The sequence below is a fragment of the Sapajus apella genome, unplaced genomic scaffold (genome assembly GCF_009761245.1).
Source record: "Sapajus apella isolate SASKATOON/1434 unplaced genomic scaffold, GSC_monkey_1.0 scaffold44, whole genome shotgun sequence".
In the NCBI taxonomy this organism is placed as follows: Eukaryota; Metazoa; Chordata; class Mammalia; order Primates; family Cebidae; genus Sapajus; species Sapajus apella.
In genome coordinates, this window is record NW_022436984.1 from 17,153,145 (window position 1) to 17,180,897 (window position 27,753).

Here is a 27,753-nt window from a genome sequence, read left to right on the forward strand (position 1 = left end):
AGTTACATAGGAGGCTGAGGCAGAAGAATCGCTTGAACCCAGCAGGCAAGTGAGCCAAGATTGTGCCACTGCACTTCAGTCTGGGTGACAGAGGGAGACCCCCATCTCAAAAAAAAAGAGAGACTCCTATGATTCCAAAGACCTCTGTAGAATACTACTATTAGTCCTACTAACCCACATTTGTTGAACATTTACCTAACATCAGGCCCTATTCTGAGCTCTTTGAGTGCATTTTTATATCATCCTTACAACCTTATGAGGTACTGTTATTATGTCCATCTCACAGATGAGGTAACTGAAGCTTCAGAGAGTTAAGTCACTTGCCTAAGACTATGGAAAGGGAATTCTTCAGGCTTTTTTGGCAAATAATTCCTGTACTTAGCAATTCTCACATACCATTTATTTGTCCATTCATGCAGTCTATCAGTGCCAACCCTTGTTTGAAGCCTTGTGAATTCCAAGGTGAATAGAACTTCCTTACCCTTCAGAATCTTACAGTTTATAGGGAGAGGCAGACATGAAGTCTTAGTAGTGCAATCAGTGCTGTTACAGGAAGAATGTAGCACAGGAGTGAAGAACATGGGCTCTGGAGACAGACTGCCTGGGTTAGAATCCTGGCTCTACCACTTACCATGTGGCCCTGAGCAAGTCACTTAACATCTCTGTTCCTCAGGTACCCTGTAAGTGAAATGGAGGTCAAAATGATTCCCACCTTTAGGGTTGTCTGAAGGATTAAGTGTTGGCAATTGTAAAGCACTTGGTTCAGAGTCTGCCACACAGTAAATGCTTCATGGGTATTTGCCATTACCATGAATATGATGTGTATGTACAAGAGGTTGTAGGGACATAGAGGAAGACTTTGCAGAGTGGTGTCTTCTAAGCAGATGACTGGCAGTTGGATGCCACTGAGGCAGGAAGAGAACAATGGCAGTTTTAGTAGAGTATAATCAGTAGACCATGGTGGACTGAGGAGTAGAGGAAGGGTAAATGGAGAGAGATTGCATGCTGTCCCCCCAGTAAGCTTACAAAAGGATGGAAAGGGCAACAGTGCTTCTCATAAATGCTCTGAAGAATGAATCTGGAGCCAGTTGAGGGCAAGCAAAAGGATTACCCAGCAGTGCTGAGAGCCTTGCTGAATTTAGAAGCAGTGTGTTTGTGTAGCTGTACTGGTCCACAGTGATGTGATTTCTATCCAACAGTATTCAGCTTCCTGGATGTCCAGTGAGGAGGTAGAGATTTGGGAATACCTCTGTGATCTAATCCAAGACTTGCCTGCTGTCATAGAAGCCCATTCTGTCTGCTCTAGGCTGTTTTAGGATTTGGAAACAGCTGAAAGCTAGCCATATTGTGACAGGCTTAGATCACATTCCTCTAGTGCCTTTCCTATTCAGGCTCCATGGATTTGACTTTTATGACTTCTTGGGTCATTTTTGTTCCTCTTCCAATTGTTCCCAAATCCCTGGATAGCTGTTGGAGCCCAAACTGTTTCATTAGGGATTTGAGCCAATGGTTCGTATCCAGTATTGTTTCTCTCTCTCTCTCTCTGTTTTTTTTTCTAATGATGCTTCCTTTTCCGCTCACAGGTTCAATCGTGTTGCATGCTGGGAATGACAGAAAAGACACTTACACTCTTCTTGCCTGTAACCATTTGGTTTTTTTTCTCCCCCTATCCATATTACCAAATCTTCCAGTGGTAACACTTAGCTAAACTCTAGCGGATTACAGTGATGAGTATGCTATACTTCCTGACTTCAAGTAGGGAAAATAAGTTATGTTCACAAATGTAAGCATGCCAAAGGGGAAGGCTTTCATCTTAAACTTTCTGCTCTTTGTTTTATATGACTTTGCTGATAACATTTTGGATTTGGCATCTGTTTCTATTGCCCAGCTATATTCTACTACCAGCTTAAGAATCCTGCATTATTTGTCACCGTATAGTCATCATAGATTAAAATGGAGCTCAGGATTTTTCTGATTTGTAAACTAGGTAGAGAGGAAAGAATGATTAGAATCATGGGGTAGGAGGAGCTCTTCAAAGTACCCCCCACCCATGCTTGCCCAGAGATTCAAACCTGCTGCCCTCTCCTTCCCTGCTATTTGACATAATTCCTGGGAGAGATACTGTAAATGATAGGGGTTCATTCTCTCCCTCAAGTGTATGGGCGGGGTTGGGGGGGAAGGCTGAAAATGCAAAGTTATAGCCAATTAAGCACATATGTAACAGCTACTGTATCTAAATCTCTCTTTTCCAACCACTGTGATGTCATGGCAGTGTTTAGGTGGGTCAAGATGTTGCTCACCCACCCCATTGTCACAGCATTTAGAGCAGTTAGAGCACCTGTGCCTGAACTGCAGCCTGAAGTTAGAGCCCCACAAATCTCACATATGAATAAATGACTCAGTGAATAAATAAAGAGAATCACTGATTTGATGAAGACCCCCTAGGCAGAAAAAAGCCATGTTGTGTTTCAGTGAGTAATAGTGATAACATATAAACTATTTTTGAGCCCCTAAAGCTGCTTATCAGATTGTGTCCAAAAAGTCAAAACACACTTAAATATATGAATATTATCTTTTAGATTCCCAGAGAAAACTCACCCTCTCCCCACACTTATTTGATGTTGATTTGGGGGGTGATTTTGAGTTGAAACCTTCATTTCCTTTTCCCTGATGTGTCCAAGGTATTCAGGAAGGATCGTGAGGGTTTTGAAGGCTGGGTTTACACAGCCCATTGAAATAAAGGCCTTATATCATACATTCCTTGCAAGAGAGGGCATATTTAATTTTCCTTGATGTCTTGGGTCCTTCCTCAGTAACATTTAAGGATTAGGTATTTCAGGGCATAAAAAATGCTTCATCCCTTTACTTCTATCTTACATAGTTTTATTTATATTTAAAGTGGATTTCTTAAAAGCACCATATGGTTACGTTTTATATTTTATACACGCCAACAATCTATCTTTTCATCGGTGTATTTAGACAATTGACATTTAATGTGATTCAACCTCACTTCTAGCTGTTTCTCAGCCTCAACCTCAAAGCAATTTTCCTTATTTTGCTGAAAGTACTAAATAGAACAGAAACAGAAGTCACTGACAGTAATGGTCTAAGTTCATACCACTTAGAGTACTATGTTAAAACAACCCATTTCAGTCCTCTGGATTTATCTTTATTCCTTTGTAAGAATATAATTTAATGAGAAATTTACTCTTTTTTTACAGACTATATTTCTCAATACAAGCTCGTGAAGAGACTGATAGAGAAAAGTTGCTGTTAATGTATCAGACAAATGATCAAATAATAAATGGACTTTTTCCTCTGAACAAGGATCTGGCATTAGAAATGGCAGCTCTTTTAGCTCAGGTAACTTCCATGTTATATAGATTAATATATTGAAATAATAAGATGCTAATTGCTACACTGAATTAAATATAAAACCGTATACCTTCAGTAATTCTGTAAATTCAGTTTGCTATGATTAGCACCTTAAAAATTACCGGCACTGTAATTACAGTTTGCCTCTAAACTCCTGACAGTTGCAATGTTGTAGAATGAGACAGTATTCCATAAAGAGAACCCAGTTTCTTAATTACCTTGAAAATATACCTCTAGGCTTTGCATTTAATAAAGGAATTGGAGTGTAGAGCTGTGGGGTTGAAGATGTCATGCTGAAATCGCTTGGTAGTCTAATAGGAATAAGTCCTTGAAAAGGCTAGAGCACTTTCTCTTTTTTACCTATTATATCAGTTAGGATTAAGTTCAGCCTTCTACACACACACAAACACACACACGCACACACACGTACACACACACACACAGATTAATACTGACTTAATCAGAATAGAAGTATATTTAGCTCTCACATAGAGAGAGAGGCATCCTGGCACCTCTGTAAAGCATTAGGGGCATGGGCTTTATCTTCTTCTCCCTTCTGCTGTCCCTAGGGTATCATCATCATGGTCCTGGGAGTCTGAGAGCTCCAGCTAACATCAATGTTCCAGGCCTCAGGATGGGGGAAGGGCTGAAAAGGGCATATGCCCTCCCTCATTTGAGAAAACATCTCAGCAGCTACATAGAACACTTCCATTCATGTCTCTCCGGTCAGAATTTAGTCACATGGCCTTGCCTACTACCTACAAGGGAGTCTGGGGAATGTGGTCTCAGAGGGGTGGCAGTGTGACAAGCTAAATTTAATGTTTTTCTTACTTAAGAAGAAGGAGAGAATGGTCAAAAAACGCAACTCATAGTCTCAACCACACCTGAGTCTTTGCCTAGGTTAATTAAGGAAAAATGTTAAAGCAAATCTGTGATATGGCATCCAGACCAAGGCTTAGATTCCCCAGGGTCTTAGGTCTGCGGCCCCTCACGCTACTCTGTATCCCAGGACATCCCAGTCGTTCTTCTTATTTTATGCACCACCTTTGCCAATGAGTTCCAGATCTTTTCTCTTCAGTTCATAGCTCTTTTATGGGCTCCTTAATTTTTTTTTTTTTTTTTTTGTCTGAGACAGAGTTTCCCCCTTTTGCCGAGGCTGGAGTGAAGTGGCACAATCTCAGCTCAGTGCGACCTACGCCTACCAGGTTCAAGCAGTTCTCCTGCCTCAGCCTCCCAAGTAGCTGGGATTATAGGAACCCGCCACCATACTCACCTAATTTTTGTATTTTAGTAGAGACAAGGTTTTGTCATGTTGGCCAGGCTAGTCTCAAACTCCTGACCTCAAGCAATCCACCTGCCTCGGCCTCCCAAAGTGCTAGGATTATGGGCATGAGCCGCTGCAGCCAGCCAAAATCAATATATTGAAAACTGAACTAATCATCATCCCTTCTCTGTCTTCACATTCCATTTCCTTTTTATGATAATGTCTCCACCCAGTCCCTCAAGCAAGCTTCAAACCCGGGAATCCTCATGATTCTTCCCTGGCTTTGGCCCTTTCCCACCAGTCACCACATCCTGCGAATGTGAACTCTTAGGGATGTTTTACTCTATTCTCTCCTCTGGATGCTGACTCCTGTTGCTAAGGTTCGGATCATTGTCCCCTGCTGCCTGCCGTCCTGCAGCAGGCTCCTAAGTAGTATGCCTTTCTCTGGTCTGGTCCCTCACAAATTTATCCTTTACACAAATGCTAGAGGGATGTTTTCCACTTATCTATTGCTACATAACAAATGACTCCAAAACTCAGCTAGTTAAGACAGTAATTTAGGCAGAGATGTGAAGGGACAGTGTGTGTCTCTGCTTCAGGTGGTATCAGCTGACATAGCTTGAGACCCAGTTGTCGCTTTACGGCTGAGGGCTGGAATCATTTGAAGGCTCGTTCACTTGTTTCTATTGACTGATTGATGCTGGCTGTTTGTGGGGACTTCTGCTGGGACTGTCAGCTGGAGCCCCTTATACATGGTCCCTTCATGTATATGACTGCTTGTGCTTCCTCCAAGTATGGTGAATGGGTGACAGGAGCAATGTCCCAGAAGAGAGACAAGAAGTGGAAGCTGCTATTTTCTTAAGGGCTGAGCCTGGAAATTGGCACATTGTCACCTGTGCATGGAGCTTTATTAGGCAGCACTAGAAACTGGGATAGAGACACAGCAAAATGTGAATCTAGCTCTGTCATTCCCTTTTTACATGCAAGCACTTTCATGAGCTGAACTCTGCCTGCCTCTCCAGCCTCAACTTTCCCTTTATACTCCCTACCTTGAACTTCATGCTCCAATAAAGTGTAAACTGTGGTTCCATGTACAACTCCCTGCCTAGTGTATGGTTCACTTTTTTTTTTTTTTTTTTTGCCTCTTGTGATTGACTAGTTTGTGTCCTTTGCCTGGATCATCTCTACCCCATCCCTTCACCTGTTAACCTCATCATATCCTTTCCTTTACATCATAGGTATCATTTATTCCAGGAAACCTTCCTGAATCCTGTCTGGGTGGGTTAAATGTCCCTCTTGGGGTTTCTGTAATGTTCGATTGCTATCCTGACCTCAGTGGTTTATAATCATTGATTTATGTTTCTGCTTTTTACCACTGACTGCAGCCTCCCTGAGGCCCAGGGCTGTTCATGTTCATCTTTGTCTCTAGCACAGCTTTATACACAGTCCTTTCTCCATAACTGTTCTTACAGGAATGAATAGTTGATAATTTAGTTGATATTTTTAAAAAAATTTTTTTATGAGATGGGGTCTTGCTATGTATGTTACCCAGGCTTGTCTTGAACTCCTGGGCTTAAGTGATCCTCCCACCTTGGCCTCCCAAAGTGCTGGGACTACAGGCATGAGCCACCACACCCGGCCAACTTTTAAAATAGGGTTATGATCATCTGGACTTTATTGCATCAGCGCAACACTAAGTGTTCTTTTACAAGTGATAAAAACCTGAGGAAAAGAGAAATAGGGCACATTTTTCTTCGTATTAGAATTGGGAATGATTTACTATCACTTGCCATTCTAGGGCTTAGCCTTTCTAAAGGCACAGATTATCTGTTAAAATCACTCTCATTTTTACTAAAATTCAAGTTAGTCTTCTTACTTTAACTTTTAATTTTGTGAAGACAGGTTTTACAAGAAAAATTATAATATACTTTGGAGATATGTACTTCTAACATTTTTAGATGAGTTTGAGGAAGGGGTAGAAAGATAAGACCACAAGCCAAGAAAATTCTGAGCACATTACTAACTTGGAAAGTATAATCTCCTCATCTGTGAAAGGAAAATATATGCCTCTGATGACTCTTCCTCAGAGTAGTTTAGTAAAGATAAATGAAATATGCTAAATAGATCAGAGCTCTGCAGAAGAATTATTTCTGTTGTAGATTCAAATATATGTAGGCTCTTGTTGATATTCTCTGTCTTTATTATGAAATTGCAGCTGATTCTTAATTATTGTACATAGTGTCTAGTAAGGCATGGTGTTCATGTAGAGCATGTTAAGGATTATCTGAGTTGATTTTCTGTAATTCTCCATTTATTGTATTTATTCTATGCCACATAATATGTCAGCTGCCAGGGAGCTTGGACATGCCACTAAAGGCTGCCCTAAAAGGCAAGGTTGCCTTGATTGGTCTCCTATTGGAATGCAATGATGCGATCTCAGCTCACTGCAACCTCCACGTCCTGGTTTCAAGTGATTCTCTTGCCTCAGCCTCCTGAGTAACTGGGATTACAGGTGCCTGCCACCATGCCCAGCTATTTTTTAAAAAATATTTACTATAATATATTTTTTATATTTAGTATTAAAAATACAAAATATAAAAAATATATTATAGTAAATATTTATATTTAGTATTAAAAATACTAAATATAAAAAATATATTATACTAAATATTTTTTTAACAAATATATATATTTGTTTTTGTATATTTAGTAGAGACAGAGTTTCACCATGTTGGGCCAGGCTGGTCTCGAACTGCTGAACTCAAGTGATCTGCCCACCTCAGCCTCCCAAAGTGTTGAGATTACAGGCATGAGCCACTGTGCCCAGCTTCCTATTTTTTTTTTAAACTATTGTTTGTTGGACTGTCATATCCTTGGAGATTGAATCCGATGTCAGGTTTCACAGGTAGCTGTGGTGAATGCTACCTGGTGAGGTGGGGACAAGGCATAGCTTGCTCTGGGGGAGGGATTTCAGTATGATCGAAGAGCTGGTGGACAACTTTTATTAGGGGTGAAGAAATTTGGAAGGATACTTGACTAGGTAGGAGATGATGGAGATTGATAGAAACAAGGAAAAACGAAGAATGGGAGCTGAACAGCAAAATCAACCCAAGTAACCAGCGAGAAAGAAACTAGGTCAAAGAACCTAGGAAGTTATAAGAATAGGCTGTAAGGGCAAAGCTCAGCTGAGGACTTTAGACAGTAACTGATCAAATTAGGAACTGGAAAACAGGAGCCCCAGGGTGGGAGTTCTCAGAAGCTGGTACTGCTGACAGCTTAACTAAGGAATAGGGTCCTTTTGAGATGCAGACCTGGTGCTTTCTATGAGACCATTCTAGTTTTGATGGAACCCTTAATCCACTTGTTGGGGAATGCTATAGATTATGATGTTAGTGATCAGTAGGACATTCACCTGAATGTCCCCTATCCTGCCTTCCTCCCTGAACCCTCTTTGGTATCCTATACAAGCCACCTGACACAGTTTATCACAAGAATTTATGTCTCTGTCTTCTCTACTAGATAATAAAGTCTTTGAGGGTAGGGACTATGCTCAGCATTTTCCTTTCTCACATCACTCAGCACAGTGCCTGACTTATAGTGGGGACTCAGTATAGGTTTGGGTGAAGGGATGAATAAGTGAGTTCATGGAGAGATGGGTGGGTGGATAGTTAGTTGGGTGGATTGAAGATGGCATCTCTGCAGCCTATTAATAGAGATGAAAGCTAAACATTCTTTCATTAAGGGATAAAGTGGAATGAAGGACTCTATTCCCAGGATTAATACTAGCAGAATGAGAGGATGAACACATAACATTTATGGAGAAAATCTAGGAACAAAGTAATGAGAATATGGTTCTTGCTCCTATTACATTCAGGAGAGGTCCTCAAAAAGTCCAACTGATAGTTTTTTGAAATTTCTTATAACTTTTTTTTTTTTTTTGAGATGGAGTCTTGCTCTGTCGCCCAGGCTGGAGTGCAGTGGTGTGATCTCAGCTCACTGCAACCTCCGCCTCCAGGGTTCAAGTGATTCTTCTGCTTCAGCTTCCCACGTAGCTGGGATTACAGGTGCCCGCCACCACCCCTGGCTATTGCCTTTCATTTTTAACATCTATTTCACCTTATTATCAGCAATTAAAATAGTGCCTTAGAAATGAAAAATTGTCCTTGCATTACAGAAAATACAAAGTAGTAGCCTTTAGCAAGTACTACTAGATGGTGATAGTAAATTAGGAAGTTCAATGTAGAAATGGAACTCAAATGTTTAAATTACAGATTTTTTTCAAAATTAGAATTCAGGCCAGGCAGTGGCTTATTCCTGTAATCCCAACACTTTGGTAGGCCAAGGCAGGCGTATCACTTGAGGTCAGGAGTTTGAGATCAGCCTGACCAACTTAGTGAAGCCCCATCTCTTAAAAAAAATAAAATAAAAAAACCAGGCATGGTGGTGCACACCTGTAGTCCCAGCTATTTGGGAGGCTGAAGCAGGAGAATCACTTGAACCTGGGAGGCAGAGGTTGCAGTGAGCCTGGGTGACAGATAGAGACTCTGTCTCAAAAAAAAAAAAAAAATCAAAATTCAAATGTAATTTATAACAACTCCTACATATGATTATAAATTTCATAACAGATAATCATGACAAATTTATATATTATGTGTTTAAAAAGAATGTTTAGAAAAAATAAAACTGATTTTCTGTCTTAAAACTCTTTCCAATATCTTACATTTTCACTTTTTTGGATTTCCAATTAGGTGGAGATTGGAGATTTTGAAAGACCTTTCTCAACTCCAGCAGGGCGCGTTACCAATCAGTGCAAAGCAAATCAAACTCTAAAACAAGTCATAGAGAAATTTTATCCTAAGAGGTATAGAGATGGCTGTTCTGAAGAGCAGTTAAGGTAAGGAAATCTTTGTAACTTTAGAGGGTAGAGTCATACTAATTTTTTGGTAATATTTTTCTGTTCAAATTTCAGAGGTAAAAAACATTTTGACACCTTTCTCAAGATTTTTTAATACTATTGAGCCACAGAAGATTATATATATTTTTATTTAAGATAAGCCCATGGGCCGGGCGCGGTGGCTCAAGCCTGTAATCCCAGCACTTTGGGAGGCTGAGGCGGGTGGATCACAAGGTCAAGAGATCAAGACCATCCTGGTCAACATGGTGAAACCCCGTCTCTACTAAAACTACAAAAAATTAGCTGGGCATGGTGGCGCGTGTCTGTAGTCCCAGCTACTCAGGAGGCTGAGGCAGGAGAATTGCCTGAACCCAGGAGGCGGAGGTTACGGTGAGCCGAGATCGCACCATTGCACTCCAGCCTGGGTAACAAGAGCGAAACTCCGTCTCAAAAAGAAAAAAAAAAAAAAAAGATAAGCCCAGAAGCTTTAGAATCTATGTTTAAACTTTTGTTAACTTTATTTTATTCTTTAATTTTTAAAAAATTGCCTTTAGATCTACCTTTCAATTGATCTTTTTCATTCTAGTCCAGATCAACCCTGATAATAAATAAGAGAAAAAAATGGTCAAGAATATGTTTAATTTTATGAAGTACATACCAAAAAAATGTATTTTGTATATTCCATTATGAATAAATTGAAATAAAAATAAACTGTATTCTTACATAAGACTTTTTAATATAAAAGTTTCTAATTTACCTCAACTAATTTGGAGTTTCAATCTCAGAGAATATATAGAGAAGCTGATTAGATTTAAAAATAGAGGCAAATCCAGTTTATCATTGAGCGTTTCCAAATTGGAACATTTAAGATCAGTCTTTTGTCTACATAGAGTAAGTGGTTGCCTTTGTGATTTGATTTGATAAGTTTCACCCTGCATCTAACATCTCTCCAAGCCAAGGGTGGTAGGACCTAAAATTCTACCATCAGGGATTCATCTTTGGGCTCTACTACTTGTATTTTTTCTTTCTTTCTTTCTTTTTTTTTTTTTTAATATGGTGTTTTGCTCTGTTGCCCAGCCTGGAGTGCAGTGAGGCAATCTCGGGCTCACTGCAGCCTCCACCTCCTGGGTTGAAGCTGTTCTCCCATCTCAGCCTCCCAAGTAGCTGGGACTACAGGCACCCACCATCATGCCTGGCTTATTTTTGTATTTTTAGTAGAGATGGGGTTTCACCATGTTGGCCAGGCTTGTCTTGAACTGCTGACCTAAGGTGATCCACCCACCTTGGCCTCCCAAAGTGCTGGAATTACAGGCGTGACACACCCCATCCAGCCTGTACTTTTCTTTAAAAAATGAAAATATTCCCATGAGAAATTAGCTTTTAAACTAATTTACGCTGTTTTGATGGTAGATATTCAGATTTTAAAAATGGACCCACAGAGGGCAGTTAGTTCATGCTGAAAATACAAATAGTATGAGAATTTGGTGAAAGGAATATTCCAGAAAGGACAAGTGGTGGACAGTGGTGTGATGAGAGTCACAAAATCTTTACCTGGGTTATGCCTAAGGGTCACAGTTACACTTAGGATTGGCTCAAGGAGAGTTTTATCTTAAGACTATGACACACTGTTTATGTTTTTGCTTTTGTGTTTTTGTTTTTGTTCTTTTCTTTTTTTTTAGGCAGCTTTGCCAGCGACTGTCAACCAGATGGATGGCCCTTCGGGGACACAGTGCTGCAGACTGTGTGCGCATTTATTTGACAGTAGCCAGGAAATGGCCATTCTTTGGCGCCAAGTTGTTTCCTGCAAAAGTAAGAAATAATGGGAGAGAGATACATAATGAAAACCTTTGTGTACATAGTCGACCAGATTTACCCCAGACTTAGTATATTTGTGTAAAAAATGAAGAAATATCCAACAATGTAAAGAAAACAATGAAGAGACGCTAGGGAAAGGGCAGAAAAACTTCTCCATCTTTTCCTCTCTGCCCAGCTTTTCCCCGCCCTAAATCATTTCTTGGACTCATTAAGCTAATCATGAGTTCTAAACCACAGCTGAACTCTGCACTCTTCTCTTCATTCGTTCATCCATGTACACGTTTACTCTGTCACTCATTTGCTGTTTAATGTATACTAAGTTCTGTTTGCCAAACACTGAGCTAAGCTCTAGGGATACATAACCTATGGTTTCAGATGGATTGTACATGAACTTCCAGGACTATTTCACTTTGTGTAGTCTGGAGTGCAAGAGGCCTGTCAACAAACCACTGTGTGGCAAATATCACTATAAGCGACATGAACAAACTGCTGCAGGAACTCTGAGGAAGGAGACTCACCCTGCCTGGGGACGGCCAGCCCTTTCCCCAAGGGAAAAATTGTGCCTTTTGATTCCTTTTCTTTCTGTTGAACGATGTCTCTTTGTACTCTTTCAGCCTCTTAAGGTACAACCTGTCTTGTGTTATATTATTCTGTGTGTTTGTTTTATTCTATTAAACTGCATGCTCCTTGAAACTATAAACTCACTGATCCTAAAATCTTCCTCTGGTGTCAATCATAGTGCTTTGCACATAATTAATAATTATAATTTAACAAATACTTGCTGAATAGCTGTGCAACTTTGGGCAAGTCAGTTTACCTCTCCGGACCTCAGTTTTTGTCCTCTGTTAATGAAATACTTAGACTAGAAAAGTAAAATCTAAGGTATCTTCTAACTCTGATTCTATGAGTGACTATATTATTGATAGGTGAGAATTTATTTTTTTCTAGTGGAACTGAAAGCTGTATATTAAGTAAGTTAAAAAGATGATAAAGCTAGTATTTTTAAACATCTATAAAATTAATGTACTTGCAGGGAGTTGAACATGCATATTTTTAAGTTACAAGCAATACATTTGAATTGTAGATCAGCATGGATTTAATTCTAACATCAGCATTGGAAAGAATAGTAAATACCCTTTCCTGCTCTGATAATATGTGCTTGCTGGCACAAAATATTTAATAATAATATTGCTTTTTAAATTACACGACAGGCATCCTTTTTGCTCACTTTTCCTTATAATAAGCAACACTCCCTTTGTTGCTTCATGGGATCCTGTTTCCTATATGTGTGGTAAAATACATATAATGAAATCTACCATTTTAAACTTTTTTTTATTTGAGACGGAGTCTCACTCTGTCACCCAGACTGGAGTGCAATGGTGCAATCTCAGCTCACTGCAACCTCTGCTTCTAAGGTTCAAGAGATTCTCGTGCCTCAGCCTCCCAAGTAGCTGGGATTACAGGCATGCACCACCATGCCCAGCTAATTTTTATAGTTTTGGTACAGACAGGGTTTCGCCATGTTGGCCAGGCTAGTCTCTAACTCCTGATCTCAGGTGATCCACCTATCTCAGCTTCCCAAAGTGCTGGGATACAGGCATAAGCCACCGCACCCGGCCCAGCCAACTGTAACCATTTTTTTTCAAGATGGAGTTTCACTCTTGTTGCCTCGGCTGGAGTGCAATGGTGCGATCTCGGCTCACCACAACCTCCACCTCCCGGGTTCAAACAATTCTCCTGCCTCAGCCTCCCAAGTAGCTGGGATTACAGGCATGTACCACCACGCCTGGCTAATTTTGTTTTAGTAGAGACGGAGTTTCTCCATGTTGGTCGGGCGGGTCTTAAACTCCTGACCTCAGGTGATCCACCCACCTTGGCCTCCCAAAGTGCTGAGATTACAGGCGTGAACCACCATGCCCTTCCTGTAACCATTTTAAGTGTATAGTTCTGTGGCATTAGGTACATTCTCATTGTTGTATTACTGTCACCACTATTTTTTTATTTTCCCAAACTGAAACTGTACCCATTAAATGCTAACTCCACATTCCTCCCTCCTCCCAGCTGCTGGCAACCCCCACTCTGCTTTCTGTCTCTATGCATTTGACTACTTTAGGAATTTTATGTAAGAGAAATCTTGCAATATTTGTGCTTTTACTGGCTTATTTCACTTAGTATAATGTCTTCAAGGTTCATTCATGTCGTAGCATGTGTCATAATTTCCTTCCTTTTTGGCCAGGCACTGTGGCCCATGCCTATAATCTCAGCACTTTGGGAGGCCGAGGCGGGTGGATCATGAGGTCAGGAGTTCGAGACCAGCCTAGCCAAGACAGTGAAACCCCCATCTCTACAAAAAAAAAATAATAATAATTAGCCAGGCATGGTATCACACACCTGTAGTCCCAGCTACTCAGGAGGCTGAGGCAGAAGAAGCGCCTGAACCCAGGAGGTAGAGGTTGCAGTGAGCCAAGATCGCGTCACTGCACTCCAGCCTGGGTGACCCAGCGAGACTTTGTCTCAAAAACAAAAATGTCTTTCCCTTTTGAGGCAGAATAACATTCCACTATATGTATATATATACCACATTTTGTTTATCCTTTCATCTGTCAGTGGACACTAGAGTTGAAGGGCATCCTTTTGAATTGAATTCTTCCCTATCCTTTGCAAATCAACCCTCAGTAGACAATTTCTAACTCAGGGTTTTTTATATATGAGATGCTAACAAGTTTTATTATATAAAATAACACAACATTCATCCCAGTTTTATATCTATAGTCCTGACATTATTTTATAAAATTTAAGAGAAAAAGTTAATTTTTTTTAGGATTTCACTTGTTAATGGAACAAAACAAGCATCATTAATTGCTTAGAAACATTCATGGGTTTCAGCTGAGTTTTACTGGTAGGAGATTCTTTTTATTAATATAATTTTATAGCTTTTTTTTTTTTCTGTGAGAACCAGGAGCAGCTTTTAGCTTTTTTTTTTTTATATTTTTTTTTTTCCTTTTTTTTTTTTTTTTTGAGATGGAGTCTCACTCGGTCACTCAGGCTGGAGTGCAGTGGTGCTGTCTCAGCTCACTGCAACCTGTGCCTCCTGGATTCAGGCTGTTCTCCTGCCTTAGTCTTCCAAGTCGCTGGGATTACAGGTGTGTGCCAACAGACTGAGCTCATGTTTGTATATTCAGTAGAGATGGGTTTTCACCATGTTGGCCAGGCTGGTCTCAAACTCCTGGCCTCAAATGATCCACCTGCCTCGGCTTCCCAAGGTGCTGGGATTACAGGTGTGAGCCACCACACGCAGCCAATTTCATAGCTTTTACAATGAAAAATGTAGTGGAATTGATCACACAGCTTCATATTTTCTTTTCTGTTTTTATTACACATTGAATATCAGATTTAATAAACTTTCAGGAAAGGTATGCAATTATAATAATAATCCTCTACCTTGTAATAGCACTATACAATTTATCAAGCACATTTTGCTTAATTAGGATTTTGGTCATGATAGAAACCCTAAAAGCTTTGTTGACTGTTAACCTCGTAACGCAGAAGAAAAATAAGATATAAACATTATTGTTCCTATGCTAAAGATGAGGAAATTGAGCCTCAAAGAGATTCATAGCTTGTCCAAATGAACACATTAACAGATGGCAGGTTTGGGTCTCAAAGCTATGTCTGCTAATATCAAATTCACTGTACTCTCCAATATACCACCCTGCCTCTTTCCGAGGAGAGATTTTTAATAAGTTTTGTTATTATTGTTATTTAATGGCAAATGTTACATGACATTTAGACTGAAAAATATTTCTGTAATTTTGCTTAGCATTTATAATCTAGTATATTTTTACCTCTTCATAGCCCATAAGTCCATCATCACTTGGAAGTACTTTCATGTGGCTGGCTATACATGAGGATGGTTTAAGCCTCTTAGAATACAATTCCATGGTAAGTTTAAAAGCGAAAGTTTTGCATTGAGTCAACTGTTTCCGTTGTTCAGTGTACCGTAAACAGAAGGTAGTGATCTCTTAATCTGATTTTTCTCTTACGCAGAAAACATTCTTCCTGATACTATGTCATGAAAAGTCATTTTACAAATACAGCTATGATTATAATTTAACCTTTTAAAATAAGATAAGACAGGTCGTTTATTGTGTATGAGAAAAGTATTGATACCATGATTAAATTGTGATCATGGTTATATTCGTGAAATGATTATATTTTAAAAAGTGTTAAGAAGGTTGTTTCTTGTGTAAAATAAAAATCTGTAAGAAATCATTGAAGTGGAAACTTTAATTACCGAAGTTTTAGTTCAGTTTCACTAAGGCTTCTTTAACAATTTCTGTAATTTCCCATAATGTCATATATATAGCATCTTAGCACTTTTCACATAGTTTAAAGTCAAACTATGATTTCTATATACGTTCATTTACCTGAAATTTACATTATTTTTATCATATTTCATGTGTCTATTTAATACAATTTTATTCTCTCTTTCGTTTAATCTGGTGGGAAGGAATTACTAAATTCACTGGGCAGGTATACTCCTGTGGCTGTAATCAGAGATCACTGAACATTTTCTAGAAACCAAACCACTGTTTTGTGTTATAGTTTGTGTTATAGTGTTATAGTTACTATTTCCCCTTATAATTGCTTAAAAAACACACACACACTTTTTTTGCAAGGGCTTATATTTTCTGAGTGCCTTTTAGTTCTTGAATGGATAACATGAAGATATTATAAAATCAGCAACTTAAAGTTAGAAGAAAATCTGTATACCAGTACTGAGTTACCTTAGTTCAGGAAACTGGCTCCCTAGCTCCCAGGAGATAGCCAGACAGGCCAGGAAGCACACACAGGTGGGCTGCAGCTCTGAGGCATTCAGTCCTGGAATGGTCTTCTCAGTCTTGCAAGCTAATCATTAGCTGTGCAGATTGGTTTTAAGCTGTATGCTAGTTACATTTTATGATTTTTTTTTTTTGAGGCAGGGTCTCTTTCTGTTACCCAGACTAAAGTACAGTGGTGGGATCATTACTCACTGCAACCTTGACCTCCTGGGCTCAAGCAATCCTCCTGCCTCAACCTCCCAAGTAGTTACCACAGGCGCTTACCACAATGCCCAGCTGCATTTTTTATTTTTTCATAGAAACGGGGTCTCCCTATGTTGCCCAAGATGGGCTCAAGTGATCCTCCCACCTCAGCCTCAGGAGTAAGTTATATTTTTAATATTGTTTTGGAAACACATTAGAAAAGAAATATTTGCTGCATATGTGACAAAGTGTTAATATTCTTAATTATAAGACATAGATGTCTTATAAAACAGTAAGAACATTATGAACACACCAATAGACAAATGGCCAAGGCAATTCACAAAAGAAGAAATACAAATGTTCAATAAATGTATTTTCAAAGGTTAATTTCTCTAATAATTAAATTAATGCAATTTAAAACAGTGAGATTCCACATTTCACCAGTCAGTTTGTAGAGATTTAAAAGAAGTATCACATTTAGTGTTAGCAAGACTGAGGTGCTGGAACCATCAATAGGTACATACTTTCTGGAGGAGAGTTTGGAAATTCTCAGAAATTGTCTTTTTTGAGCTATCAATTCCACTATTGTTTGGTTTTATAACCAAATAAATAATTAGGTTTGTGGGTTATGAAATACATCCAAAAATATTCACTGGAGTATTGTTTCAGATAATAAAAAATAAAAGTGATTTAAATATTCTGCAATAGCAGGTTAATTAAATAAAGGATTTCCTATAAAATCATTTAAAATGATGTTATACAAGTACATGTTGTCATGGAAATATGTTGACAATACGTCATTAGGGTTAAAAAAGAAGCAGAATTCTAAACAGTATGCATGATACTGTTTCTGTTTATAGATTTTGAAATCCATCTATCAGGGTGAAGTATATAGATTTGCTAATATTTGACCATTTGACCATAAAAAGTATCAGTTTCATATGGTGTAACCTAACATATTTATGAGCTATGTGAAAGGACATATACAAAATATTAACAGTGGCTTTCCACTAGATGCTGGAATGTAGATGCTTTTTATTTTTATTTTTTTAATATTACCTAATTTTTCTCAAATGACTTGCTTCAGACTCACCATTGTAAAGGTAGATGATGCCTAATAAAATTAGTACCACTACTATCTATTTTGGATCATAAAAGATTTTATTTTAGAAAATAATTTTTGTATTATACCATAATTAATAACTGCATTTTAATGGAGATATTATATTATTTTTCATCTCTCTTTGGAAGTAAGAGCATACAACATATTTACTTTTTCTTCTCTTTGAAGAGGTTAATAGTCAGCTATGTGTACAAGAGTCTAATGACCTTTGGAGGCTATCAAGATGATTTTATGGTAGTCATTAACAATACACATTCAAAGGACAAACCGACAGAGAAATTACTTTTTGCCATGGCAAAACCCAAGGTGAGTAGAAACCTTTCTGCCAGCTTTTTTTGTGCTAGTTGTTTTTACTTGATCTTAGCCAAAAGGCCAAAAAGCAATGCTAGTTGTTTTCATACTAAAACATTTATTCAGCAAAGACTACATTCCAGATGGGAAAACAGACTTTTTTTATAATCAAACAAACTGGTCCAACTTACATCATCTTTCCAAGCCCTGGTTTCTTTGTCCAAAAATATGGTAACACACTCCCTCCTTCTTTTGGCTTAAGAATTAAATGAAGGAAGTTTGTAGAGTACTTAGCCCAGTGCCAGGTATACAGAAGATTCAAAATAAATGGTCATGGCATTAAGTTATTGCTGTCAGGAACTTTATACACATTATCTTATTCAGTTGGGGTTATTTGCTTTATAGACTCGTTAGAGGAAAGACAGGGGTTTTATAATTAAAACATACTTGCTCCTTTATGACTTTTAATGAACTATGTAGTTTTAACATCTCTAAGTAAAAGCAGTACATAAATTGAATATATTCTAACATGTCATTCCAATTTTAGTAAAAAGAATGAGAAAGTGATTTTCCTAAAACTTTAACTGTCTTAATGTTATTAGATAAAAGAGATTACTTCTTCAGAATATGAAGCTTTTTTTAAAAAAAATAGTTGTCTTTCTTAATTAAGCCTATACTGAAGTGAAAGCAGCTAACCATTAAGTGCCGATCAGGGAACTTGGTCTTAGTGAAAATAGAGAGTTCATATGACACTGACTTTCTCAATTCATATATTCATGCATGTGGCTTTATGATAATTTGATAGGGTTGTACTACTGACTGTCATATTTCCTAAGATTGCCACCAAATTTGATTGTTTTTGAGATGCACTCTTTCTGCTGGTTTAAGTGATGAAAAAATGTGTGGCTGCCTTGATGGTACTGGACATGTAAGCACTTCATTGTTTGACCTAGAGAGAAGGGAATTCTGGCAGCCTGGGCCCTTGCAAATGGAGATCACCTGTGGCCAACCCTTTCCTCTCTTCTGGGAGTGATGAGAACTTCTCAGGAGTGTAACAATTCTGTTTTCCACTTTTTAGATTCTTGAAATCACTCTTTTGATCGCCAGTTACATAAACAACTTCCATCAGCAAAAGGCAGCATTTCACCACCTCTCTGCTCCAGCACTGCTCTCAGCCCAGACCCGAAGACCCCAAGCCAGAATGATGGGAAGCCAGCCTCTTCTGTCAAGCAGCAGACCGACCAAAGGTCCCACCTTGCTCTGAAAGCTGGGGAGTCTGAACAGTCACTCTTTGTCCTCTGTGCCGTGGCTGTATCAGCTCCCTACAAGTTTGTTTACACCTGGCAGCATGGCAGCCACACACCTGTATTCCAAACTTTAACAATGATGGGGGTTAGTCTCTTTTATTTGATTTTTAAATATTCAAATAAATATTTGACAGTAAAACATAAACACAAAATTTGCCAACACACTGATTTTCTTATAGAGTTAATGAATAAGAATTCATCATTTTTTCCATCTCCCTTCTCCCTTGTCATCAGACATATTGTGCAATGTGGCTTTTTTTCTTTTCTTTTTTCCCCTTTTTTTAAAAGATATTCTGGAAATCTTTAGAAAGGGAGATTCCAAACTCTCATTTGGTAAACCAGTTGATTATTTGGAAATGTTCACTGCCAAAATAGTAAGTACTATAATTAAACGTGCTTTTTTTTTTGAGATGGAGAGTCGCTCTTGTTGCCCAGGCTGGAGTACAATGGTATAATCTCAGCTCACTGCAACCTCTGCCCCCCAGGTTAAAGTGATTCTCCTGCCTTAGCCTCCTGAGTATCTGGAATTATAGGTGCATGCCACCACACCCAACTAATTTTTTTGTATTTTTAGTAGAGATGGGGTTTTACCATGTTGCTAGGCTGGCTTTGAACTCCTGACCTCAGGTGATCTGCCTGCCTCAGCCTCCTAAAGTGCTAGAGTTACAAGAGTGAGCCTCCTCGCCCAGCCTAAATGTGCTTTTAATTAATGATATGGTGTTTGGAAAGGAGTAGAACACGCAGCGGAAGAAACAACTGCAGGGTGGCGTGAGGAGTACATTTTCAGAGCAGGTGCAATACATCTTCTGGCTCTGTGAATCATTTTATGCAAAAACAGGAATTAGGTAACCTGAGCCTCCTGTGTGGTATTAGAGTATACCCTGTCACCTTTCCAGATCACTGGAGTGTAAAATTTAAAACAAGATGGCGATTCCTGACATTCCTTTGCTGTCAGTACTTCCCAGGTTCACAAGAATATTGTCCACATTTCACTGCATTTGATGCTGGGTCATCTTGACCTTGCTTTGTTAATATCTTTAAAAACAAAGACAATAATTAAAGCTTTTCCCCTCACATATTACCTTGTATTTATAATTTGAAAATAGAGTCCTTATACATACATACAGTACATACATACATACATACATACATACATGTATATACAGATAGGGTCTTGCTATGTTGCCCAGGTTGGCCGTGAACTCCTAGCCTCAAGCAGTCCTCTCTCCTCAGACTCCCAAAGTGCTAGGATTATAAGTGTGAGTAACCATGCCTGGCTCTAAAAATATTTTATTTTTATTTTTTTGAGGCAGGGTCTCACTATGTTGCCTAGGCTGGAGTGCAGTGGTACCATCATAGCTCACTGCAGCCTCAACCTTCTGGAATCAAGCAGTCCCACTTCAGCCTCTTGAACAGCTGGAACTACAAGCATGCACCACCATGCCCAGCTAATTTTTGTATTTTTAGTAGAGATAGGGTCTCCCTATGTTGTCCAGTCTGGTCCCAAACTCCTGGTTCAAGTGAACCTCCTGCCTTGGCCTCCCAAAGTGCTGGGATTACAGGTGTGAGCCACCGTGCCCAGCCTCAAAAATATTTTTTAAAAGAGAAAATAATTCTTCTTTCAAAGGAGGTTAAATTTTAATTGATAGAGTACTTAAACATATTACTTTATTAGGTTATGGAAGTGGTCAATGCATTCCAGTATGTGTCACAACAATGTAATTCATATTCATGATAAAAATGAAACTGTGATAAGACATGAAAATTATATTATTAAAATGTTCAGTTGTAGTGGTAATCATGAATATACTTAATTTTATTTATGTATAGAATATTTGTATTTATTTTTTGGACATATATTTATCATTTTGTCATATTTTTTTAACCAATTTGAGAAAATGTTAGCTGCTGAATTAATTTGTTGGCCAAGCCTTCGTGTTTTCTTCTTTGCTGCTTTCTCCCTGTGGCAAAGTACTGTTCTCACATTAAGCCTTTAAAAAATGTTCCATACTGTATTAGCATCCTTAGAAGGAACAGAGCTAAGAAATACACTGTTCAAGTAATATGGTACTTAATTGATCATGACAAAAAGAATATTTTTAAAACCCATCAAAATAGGTTTCCATTGACTATTTCCCCTATGTCTTTTGAGCCACAGTCGCCTATTGAAGAAGCAAATTTGTTTTTGAGAATAAACTGGTAACCAGTTTGGAATGACTCTCAGAAGCCTTTTGGCTGGGATACAGTAGAGTTTCTAAGTTCCAAGAGAGCCATTTAATAATTAGTTGGTGAGCCAGAGGCTTGACAGAGCTGTTACTTATGTGTGAGGGCTTTATTCTCAGGCAGTAGTTTATTCACCATTTGGTAAGCCCCTCCCCACAATCTTCTAATTTAAACAAGTAGTGAAGGCTTAGCTTAAACTGTAGTACCTTAGACTTGGCATTTATTTTTGATAGAGCAGAGATAAAATATTTTGATGGAAGGAAATCAATTTTCCGTAACTGATGATGTGAAAATTTTATTTTCTGGGAAATTATATAGCCATTCAAAAATTCAAAGTATGTTATTATGATTGGTTACAAGAGAATAATGTTACACGTTTAATTGTAATATTTGTCTCCTATCATTTTCTTCCCTTTCAATCATAATAAATGATTTACAAAACGCATTTTGAGCATTATCTTTTGAATAACCTTCAAGAAATACCTAATGTTTTCATTGTCAAAGCTGAGGTGTAGGACTAGTGAAAATGGTAGTTATTACCTCCTTCTCTTGCATTCATGCTTTGTCTTCAGTGTTGCTTTGTTTTATCCATATAAAAGAAAGCGGTTTTGGCCAATTGTTATTTGAATCCATATGCATGCATATTGACACACAATATGTAAATAGGTAAATAGATAGAAATATTGGTTCTCCCAAGATTTCATATTTCATACAGGTGAGTTGAAGGAATTGTGTTCCAAAAATTTGTTTAAATGAGTGTGTGTGTGTGTGTGTGTGTGTGTGCCCTTAAAATCAAACACTATCATAGCTTAGAAATGAATTTAACTCTCAATTCAAGAGAAGTTAGTCACAACTTATAAAGAGTTTTTGCTTCAAAAATGTGTTTAAGGTTTTGCTATTTGGTTTTTTGTTTTTTGTTTTTTTTTTTCATTAAAAGAAATACATGTGCTTATGTCTCCCTGCCAATTTAAAAAAAAAAAATACATGATGATTGAGTTCTAGAACAATACATTTAACCCATAATTGTACCTGAAGCATAATCCTGAAGAAGTAACCACCAGCCAGACATGGTGGCTCACGCCTGTAATCCCAGCACTTTGGGAGGCCAAGGCAGGTGGATCATGAGGTCAGAAGTTCAAGACTAGCCTGATCAGGATGATACAACCCCGTATCTACTAAAAACACAAAAAATTAGCTGGGCATGGTGGCATGTGCCTGTAGTCCCAGCTACTCGGTAGTCTCAGGCAGGAAACCCCGTCTCTACTAAAAATACGAAAATTAGCCAGCTATGGTGTTGGGCACCCATGATCCCAGCTACTTGGGAAGCTGAGGCAGGAGAAACACTTGAACCTGGGAGGCGGAGGTTGCAGTGAGCTGAGATCGCGCCACTGCACTCTAGCCTGGGTGACAGAGCAAGGCTCTGTCTCCAAAAAAAAAAAAAAAATGTAACCACCATGGATAATCATATTTCTCTATAATAAGGCTTTATGTGTTGGTGGGATGCCAAGAACGTATTTCCCCCACCCACTCACCCCCTACCAGCTGCCATGGAATTTGGCCTTCCTCAATGCTAATGGGCTCTGGGCTGATTTCTATGGAGGGGCGGCTCCAGTAATTTGAAAATTGAGGAAGGGAAGTGAGGAGCAGGAAGGAGTGGACAGAGTAGTTTCCCTGCTGCCCACCTAATTTATGCAAAAATGACATCTCCTCTCACATTTCCCCCCAATTCTCTTTTCCCTGAAAGAAGAAAGGAGTTTAACTGAAACAGAAGGAACTTCTTCTCCTTTAAACTCCAAATTAAGGTAAGTCCACATGTAGATATTTAGGTTGAAGCATGATTTATCTGTACTTCAGTGGGACCAACATGTAGGCTTTTCTTGGGCGGTTTTTGTTGTTGTTGTTGTTTTTCAGTATCTTTATGACAATTATTAGGCATTTAAGTGGGAAGATCAGTTCTACAAGGAAGAGTTGGTGGGTCTGGGCAGAGGCTGGGGTGAGAAGATGATTAAGCATTTGCTTTATATTGTGATTTTATTTGTTGGATTTAATTTGACCTAAATTGTACATAGTCACAGTGACTCTGGATTATAATTTGCTTCATTCCAAAAAAGTTCATTGTATCCTTTACATTATTTTGCAGTCCAGTGATAGGCAAGGAATACCAACTTTACTGGGGAAGGGTCTATTAGCAAATAACTCCAAAATAGGACACAAATGTTCACCACAGCACTTGAATACCAAGTACCCTTCCTTCCTGTGCTTTGCCAACACAATTTTATTTTTATTTTTATTTATTGTTTTTTTTTTTTTGAGACAGTTTCGCTCTTGTTGCCTACTGGAGTGCCATGGTAGGATCTCAGCTCACTGCAACCCCTGCCTGCTGGGTTGAAGCAATTCTCCTGCCTCAGCCTCCCAAGTAGCTGAGATTAAGGGCGCCTACCACCATGCCTGGCTAAATTTTGTATTTTTAGTAGAGACAGGGTTTTACCATGTTGGTCTGGCTGGTCTCAAACTCCTAACCTCAGACAATCTGCCTGCCTCAGTCTCCCAAAGTGCTGGGATTACAGGCGTGAGCCACTGCACCCAACTTGCCAACGTAATTTTCTAATAAACAGAGTTGGGGTGAGAAACGAAAGGCACTTTCTGAAGTGCTGCCAGGTTATATTGTGGTTTTATGAAAATCAAATGACTCTTCTTTAGCAGTGGCAGTGGCTAGAGAAGGCCAGTTACCTCTCTCATTATGTGGCTCTAATGAATTCCCAGGAGTTCCTTGGAACTGAATATTGTGTAATGCCAGAGGAAATGACTTAAATGTAATTAACTTCTTGAGTTTCTGGAAAATGCTATCAAACTCCCATAAGAGTTGCCTTTTATGAGAGAAAAGTTTACAGAAAGTGTGTGACCTTAGAAAAGCTTGTGGAGAGTTGTTAGCTTTTGGATAATGCACAGATTATAAGATGTTCCCCTCAGGGATGGGATATCGTCAACACAGCTTTTATGTTCTGACTATTCTACCGAAATGCCTTCACATGAGGTTACCATTGACCATCTAACAGCCAAGTCCAGCAGACCCCAAATGGTCCAACGGTCTGCCGGATGATATTTCAAATTCACCACGTCCTGTAAACATGCATCTCCTGCTCTGTGTCCCTCCAAATTAGTTAATAGGATCACCAGTTCATCGATCACTCAAGAAAGAAACATTAACTTTTCTCCCTTTTCCCAAGGCCTCACTCTCTACTAACTAGTAATTGTATTAGATAGAACTCTTTCTGCTGTAAATTCCAAAATTCAACTTGAACTAGCTTAGACAAAAATGAGAAATTATATTACAAGAATATTAGAATATCTCATATAATCAAAGAGCAAGCTGAACCACCAATCCATAAAAAAGATGAGGACACAGGCAAGCCTTAGGACAACTAGAACCATGAGACATGAGCCAGGACGTTCTCTTCATATTGATGTGTGTCTGCTCTGTGCTCGATAGCTACAAAATAATTCATTTAGCATAAAATATGCTAATTTCCTCTAGAATGGGAGTGACTCGCTTTCCCCAATTCTAGTTTGAAAAATTTCAGGGAAGGAAGGACTGTGATTAACCCAGCTCATGTTAGGTGTTTATTCTGAACCACCCCAAACATACTCAACATTAGGAGAATGCTGGGACCAGGCGCAGTGGCTCACGCCTGCAATCCCAGCACTTTGGGAGGCCAAGGCAGATGGATCACCTGAGGAACAGGAGTTGAAGACCAGCCTGATCAACATGGAGAAACCTCATGTCTACTAAAAATACAAAAATTAGCTGGGTGTGGTGGAGAATGCCTGTAATGCAAGCTACTCGGCAGGCTGAGGCAGGAGAATCACTTGAACCCGGGAGGGGGAGGTCGCAGTGAGCCGAGATCATGCCATTGCAGTCCAGCCTGGGCAACGAGAGCAAAAACTCTGTCTCAAAAAAAAAAAAAAAGGAGAATGCTTAAATAAGTTATGAAAAATCTATATAGTGAAATATTCTGTAACCATCAAAGTTATGTTTATGATTCATTTTTAAAATTTGAACGGGGAAATACATGTTAAAATCAGGATATTAATTAACTTTACATTAATCTCAACTATGTAAGAAAAAACGCTAGAATGAAACACATCAAATGTGTTTCCAAAATACCTAACAGTTATTACTTCTGGATTATGCTTATTTTATTCTCTTAATTTTCTGTGTATACCTTTTTTTTCTACAATTAGCTTATATAACTTTGAAAACAAGGGAAAATATTTTAAAACTCTGCCTGTCACTTACCTGGATATTGTTAATAGCCTCCACATGGTCTTCTAGATGCCAAAACATCCTTCATGCAGCTGCAAAAAATTATCTCACTGAAACTCATGCCTAATCGTGGCACACTCCTATTTTTAAACCCTATTTGGTTTCTCATAACCAACACAGTAAAGTCTAGACGACAGCATCCTTCACAGCAGCCCCATCTACCTGCCCAGTTTGCTCTTCCACTGTAGCTCCACCAGGCACTTTAAATGATCCCATCCCAAACTATTCAGTTTCCCAAATACACCCTGCACTCGCCTTTACCCTTCTGCACTGTTGCTCATTCCATTCAGAAAGCAGCATGAAATTGTCTCCTTCTGCTTCCATTCTTACCTTAATAACAATCTTCATCTACCCAGGAGGGTCACTTTCTTTGCCCGAGTATGAAAGCCTGAAGGCCTGAAGAGGAATTAGGGAAGAAAGGGGAACTCACCTGCTCAGATTAACTGAATCAATCCTGAATCAATTCTGCTGATCAGGGCCCAGCCAGGTCTGCCTTCATCTTCCTTGTTACCAAGCTCCCTCCTTCAAACACCTCTCCCAGTTATTCAAACAAGTGTACTTTTGAAGTACTAGTACTGTGCCCAGTACATAGCAAGCACTTGGCAAAAATGTTAGCTGTCATTATTGCTATCAATATCAACAGGCCTTCCTAACTAGCATGCAAAAGTATTCTGAAGTTCTAGAACCCAAATCATTACATACAATTCATTACGATCTGTCCCATATCAGTTTGTGAGCTTATAGGCTGGCTTAGCACCAGGCTATAGCTGCTGATTTAATGACATATGTATAAGCCTCCTTTAAAAATCATCCTTTCTTCGCTGAGCTCTACTCCCATTAATTCCCTTCCTATGTGCAACTTAGTGTTCCTTGTGTCTCCAAAATACACCTAGATGTTGGGAGGATTTTGTTCCCAATGACTTTATCTGAAATAAACACCCTTTTATCAACTATCAGCCTAATTTACAGAAATGTGTTCCTCGTGTTTCTTTGTTCAAAGTTTCTGACCAGCAGCTTATCACACAATAATAACAAGCATTAAGCAGTTATAATGTGTGACACACACACATAAGTTATGTTTTACCTATGTTTATCTCATTTAAGATTCACAATCTTTCCTGCTTTACAGGATCAGAAACTAAGGCTCAGAGAAATTCAGTGAATTACCCAATGTGGCAATGTGGCAATGTGGCAACTTAGCCAGCGTGGCTGAGTCAGGACTTGAGCCTAGGTCCATCTCACTCCAAAGCCCACGTCCTTGAACATCACACCACAGAAATCAAGCTGAATAGCAGAGGATTGGAGGGAGGGAGTGTTAGGCTAGAAAGCCTGGGTCTACTCAGCATTCAACACAGACCAAATACTATCAGTGCCATGAATGTTTCATCATCTCCTTCAGGCATAATTAGTCACTTGCCCTCATGTAATTTTTGTACCTCTATACAATAGCTTAGATCACTAACTTCCTTAGGTGCTTATAATTAGCTGAGTATGTCTTTCTTAAGCGTAGCGATCTTTTCTTATCTCCTTATTCCTTATTCTATGTAGCATAGGGCCTTGCATATAGTAATTATTCAATGTTTGTTATTTATTTGGACACTTCTGAAGATCTATAAAGAGATCACAAAGTTCCAAAACAAAATAATCTACATTCATAAGGTAAATGAAGTATGTAGGAGATGCACTTGCTTCACTAATTTATTAATAAATACATCATGTGCTATTGAATAAAAATTGAAACAACTAAACATCAGGAAAATTGGAAAATATTAAAATTACATGCCTTATTTTAAATTTTAAAGTCTGGAGATTCTTTGCTTCTAGTAAATTACTGGAAAACAGCTCAAGAGATTGTTACCCTCTATTCCTAAATCATGGGGATTGGGAAGAAAAAAGTAAAAGACGAGAGGGAGCAGAGACCCCTGACGTATAGTTGACAGTAAAAAATTTTTTTAAATAAAAGAACACTTCCAGCCCAGAAACAATTGCTTTTAGATCCCAGGTTTGGAACCCCTTATCACCTCGTTCTAGGATGTAAGAAAGGTTTACACACTTGGGATCTAAAAGCAGTCCTAAGGCTTGACGCTGCGTGCGAGATGTAAAAGGACTCCGG

General features: G+C 38.8%; 1 protein-coding gene across 5 annotated transcripts in view; it reads left to right on the forward strand.

Annotated features, from left to right (window-relative positions):
- The window catches only part of PLEKHH2 (pleckstrin homology, MyTH4 and FERM domain containing H2), a 143,292-nt gene extending 124,083 nt beyond the window's left edge, over positions 1 to 19,209 (forward strand). The window contains exons 25-30 of one of the 5 annotated variants that reach the window (XM_032239432.1): positions 3,222 to 3,363; positions 9,388 to 9,533; positions 11,213 to 11,342; positions 15,204 to 15,290; positions 17,664 to 17,801; positions 18,865 to 19,209. In XM_032239432.1, the coding sequence (XP_032095323.1) occupies positions 3,222 to 3,363; positions 9,388 to 9,533; positions 11,213 to 11,342; positions 15,204 to 15,290; positions 17,664 to 17,801; positions 18,865 to 19,050 (829 nt within the window). In that variant the 3' untranslated portion in view covers positions 19,051 to 19,209. Of the gene's footprint in view, positions 1 to 3,221; positions 3,364 to 9,387; positions 9,534 to 11,212; positions 11,343 to 15,203; positions 15,291 to 17,663; positions 17,802 to 18,864 lie in introns of those variants that run through there. The other 4 variants (XR_004257237.1, XM_032239433.1, XM_032239434.1 and 1 more) reach the window with 4 other exon arrangements.
- Positions 19,210 to 27,753: the final 8,544 nt, after the last annotated feature.